Source organism: Phanerochaete carnosa (assembly GCF_000300595.1).
Source record: "Phanerochaete carnosa HHB-10118-sp unplaced genomic scaffold PHACAscaffold_31, whole genome shotgun sequence".
NCBI lineage: Eukaryota > Fungi > Basidiomycota > Agaricomycetes > Polyporales > Phanerochaetaceae > Phanerochaete > Phanerochaete carnosa.
In genome coordinates, this window is record NW_006767658.1 from 1 (window position 1) to 2,422 (window position 2,422).

The following is a 2,422-nucleotide window of genomic DNA, read 5'->3' on the forward strand; positions in this document are numbered from 1 at the left end:
ATGAATTTCAGGGTCTCCACGGCACCCCACAGACGTTCCAAATATCTCAGAGATGCCGGGATAGTAAGCAATGTGAATAGAAGCTGCAGATGTTTAGCGTCTTGGCTCCGGACATGAGGGGGAGAACTCACCTCGACGATACTTGTCTCCACCAACGCAGACGTCACGAACGTCCAGGGATAAAATATACTTTGTCCTGGCACCAATACGAGGTATGGTGCGCTAAAGTTCTCATCCCCAGTCCACCAGAACCAGTAGAACAGTAGGGAAGTGATAATGGTAGCAAACGTGAAGGCACGCGTAACGGGTGGTATTGACTGCACGAGCTGCAGCGGTGAGGCCGAGAGGACAGCCATGCCCGACAATAGAGGTGAGTCAGGGGCCGAGCTAAGGGTGTGAAGACCAATTGGAAGAGTGAGCTGAGGCCTCGAAGAGCAACCCTTGTGCCGACTGCGGTGGTGGACGCAGTGAGCACTTCGCCAGGAGGCGCGCCTACCTGGCGTGACGGCGGTCGGGTCCGCGACGCCCCGTGACGTCGTGACAGATTCGCTTCTCATTTCGACGCTCATCTCCAGCTCTAACGGGGCGATGTCAGACTATGACTTTCGCCCCACTGGCTCCCTCAAGCTCAAGGGAGGGGTCGCCGAGGGTGGAATTGTGAAGAAGTATATTGACAGCACATCTCAAAGGCGTTGCATATTCATCCATTTATCAGGAAGAAAAAGTCCAAGAGCAAGGCCAAGGATAAGGATGACGAGTTCGAGAAGCAGCGACTTCTGGAGCTAGAGGCCGTTATGAGGGAAGAGGAAGGCAAGACGACCTCACCTGCAGGTAGTAGCAGGGCCTCGCCATCGGTCGTAAGCAGCGAAAGGAAGACGGCAGCTGAGAAACGGTTCGAGGAGGTGCAACGCAAGCGGGTGCGTGGCATATCCTCTTTGTCTGCATTGTTCACAATACTTATCTTTTTTTAGTTGGCAGACAAGGTCACGAAACTTGCCAACAAGACCCACAAGGATAGGGTCAGCGACTTCAACTCGAAGCTCGAAGCGCTCAGTGAACACCACGACATTCCCAAGGTATGCTACTCTTCATTTCGCGCTAGATTTAGCATTCTGAGGGTAACGGCAGGTTGGACCGGGCTAATGTCACGTACATATCGCTGTATCACTGTGTCTTATTTCAATATACGCTTTCCCAAACATGACCCCATGGGGCTATGTGAACGGTGTCCGAGGGTGCATTTATGGTTCAGCATTGTATACGCATGGTCCATGCGCAGGCAGCAAGTTTGTACTAAGTCCAGAGTGGCGTAAACAACGTGTCTGAGACGGGAGTTGTTTGCTCTTGTATGTTGAGCGTGACGGGAGAAGGATATGTCGGGGCAATTTAAGGCGTGACCGCTTCACCTGCTTCTTCCTTTCATGCCACTCTCTTCAACCACAACATGAAGGCAGACTCGGCAGACATTGATAACGAACCTAAGGGGCACATATGTCCTCCGTCAAACGCGAAGCATCCAAAAGACAGATGGGAATCTCTGTTTGTGTATGGGTTCATATGTCGATTCACTGCACTGCGAGGCAAGGTTGAGGGGCTGGATTCACCCATGGAGTACGTACCCCAGTACACTGCTGAGCATTACCGGCACCTAACTTGCTATAAATATGCAGTTTTGAGACGTCGTTGATGAATACAGACATCGACCCCGTCATGACCCAGATCCTTTCGCGATTTGTGCTTAACTTGCGACCGCAGACGCGTAACTTGAGGTGAGCATGCGTTCGCACGGTTCCTCGTCACGTCTCTAAATAAATCCACTGCGACCTGCCCCAGTTCCGACGTGATTACTGCCTCTATCGCCTCACTCATCCAGGAGCACATCAAGGGGGAGGAAAGGGGAGTATTCTGGAATGACGAACGGAGGACAAATGAAGATCCCTTGCAGGGTATAGAGAATGGCTTCTGGGGTGCTTCATGGGATATCAAAGTATGCGCTTATCCGAGCTCTCTTGTCGTTCTGGCTGTGCTTATTGTATCCTACCACAGCTCAGGGTTCTGCGTCAGCTCGTGGAGTTCCAACTCTGCCACAGTCATGACATCAAGAAGATCATCGACAGAGCGTGGGGTGTCGTACACAACAAGCATAAAAAGGCGGAGATGACCCCTTCTCGTCCCCCCGCTACCGACCCACAAAGCCAAGAGCACCTGCAACTCGTACCGCTAGGCCAAGATATACAGAGGAAGCGGTACTGGGTCATTGATGGTTCGTACGGCCCAAAATTTGCATTCTTCCCTCCGCCCTATATTTGCGCATATTTGCCTTCCTATCTGGAGCTGTTGAAACATAAGCTCGGCATATTGCGGTTCTCATCATAGTTTCGTGCTTGCCTACGCGGCTAATCATGCCGTATCCTTAACAGAT

The 2,422-nt window shown here is 51.7% G+C and overlaps 3 protein-coding genes across 3 annotated transcripts; 2 read left to right on the forward strand and 1 right to left on the reverse strand.

Moving 5' to 3' along the window:
* Positions 1-188: 188 nt before the first annotated feature.
* Positions 189-356, reverse strand: PHACADRAFT_57407 (uncharacterized protein; the record flags this gene model as incomplete). Its single annotated transcript, XM_007402132.1, has 1 exon — positions 189-356. A coding segment is annotated over one exon (168 nt), but the record flags the coding sequence as incomplete, so codon positions are not given.
* A 206-nt stretch (positions 357-562) lies between these two features.
* Positions 563-1,200, forward strand: PHACADRAFT_265720 (uncharacterized protein). The gene is made up of 4 exons (XM_007402133.1): positions 563-665; positions 716-917; positions 972-1,076; positions 1,129-1,200. The coding sequence occupies exons 1-4, from the start codon at positions 589-591 to the stop codon at positions 1,141-1,143; spliced, it is 399 nt and encodes a 132-aa protein (XP_007402195.1). The 5' UTR covers positions 563-588; the 3' UTR covers positions 1,144-1,200.
* Positions 1,201-1,396: 196 nt separating this feature from the next.
* PHACADRAFT_214445 (uncharacterized protein) lies at positions 1,397-2,405 on the forward strand. Its single transcript, XM_007402134.1, has 4 exons — positions 1,397-1,611; positions 1,671-1,769; positions 1,834-1,987; positions 2,047-2,405. The coding sequence occupies exons 1-4, from the start codon at positions 1,445-1,447 to the stop codon at positions 2,374-2,376; spliced, it is 750 nt and encodes a 249-aa protein (XP_007402196.1). The 5' UTR covers positions 1,397-1,444; the 3' UTR covers positions 2,377-2,405.
* Positions 2,406-2,422: the final 17 nt, after the last annotated feature.

Excerpts from the sequence above, each read along its gene's own strand:
- PHACADRAFT_265720 (XM_007402133.1), top strand. The coding sequence starts at position 589 with ATGTCAGACTATGACTTTCGCCCCACTGGCTCCCTCAAGCTCAAGGGA. Across the intron at positions 666-715 it reads GAGGGTGGAATTGTGAAGAA|GAAGAAAAAGTCCAAGAGCA; the intron begins GTATATTGACAG and ends TCCATTTATCAG. Across the intron at positions 918-971 it reads AGGAGGTGCAACGCAAGCGG|TTGGCAGACAAGGTCACGAA; the intron begins GTGCGTGGCATA and ends ATCTTTTTTTAG.
- PHACADRAFT_214445 (XM_007402134.1), top strand. The coding sequence starts at position 1,445 with ATGAAGGCAGACTCGGCAGACATTGATAACGAACCTAAGGGGCACATA. Across the intron at positions 1,612-1,670 it reads GGGCTGGATTCACCCATGGA|TTTTGAGACGTCGTTGATGA; the intron begins GTACGTACCCCA and ends ATAAATATGCAG. Across the intron at positions 1,988-2,046 it reads GTGCTTCATGGGATATCAAA|CTCAGGGTTCTGCGTCAGCT; the intron begins GTATGCGCTTAT and ends ATCCTACCACAG.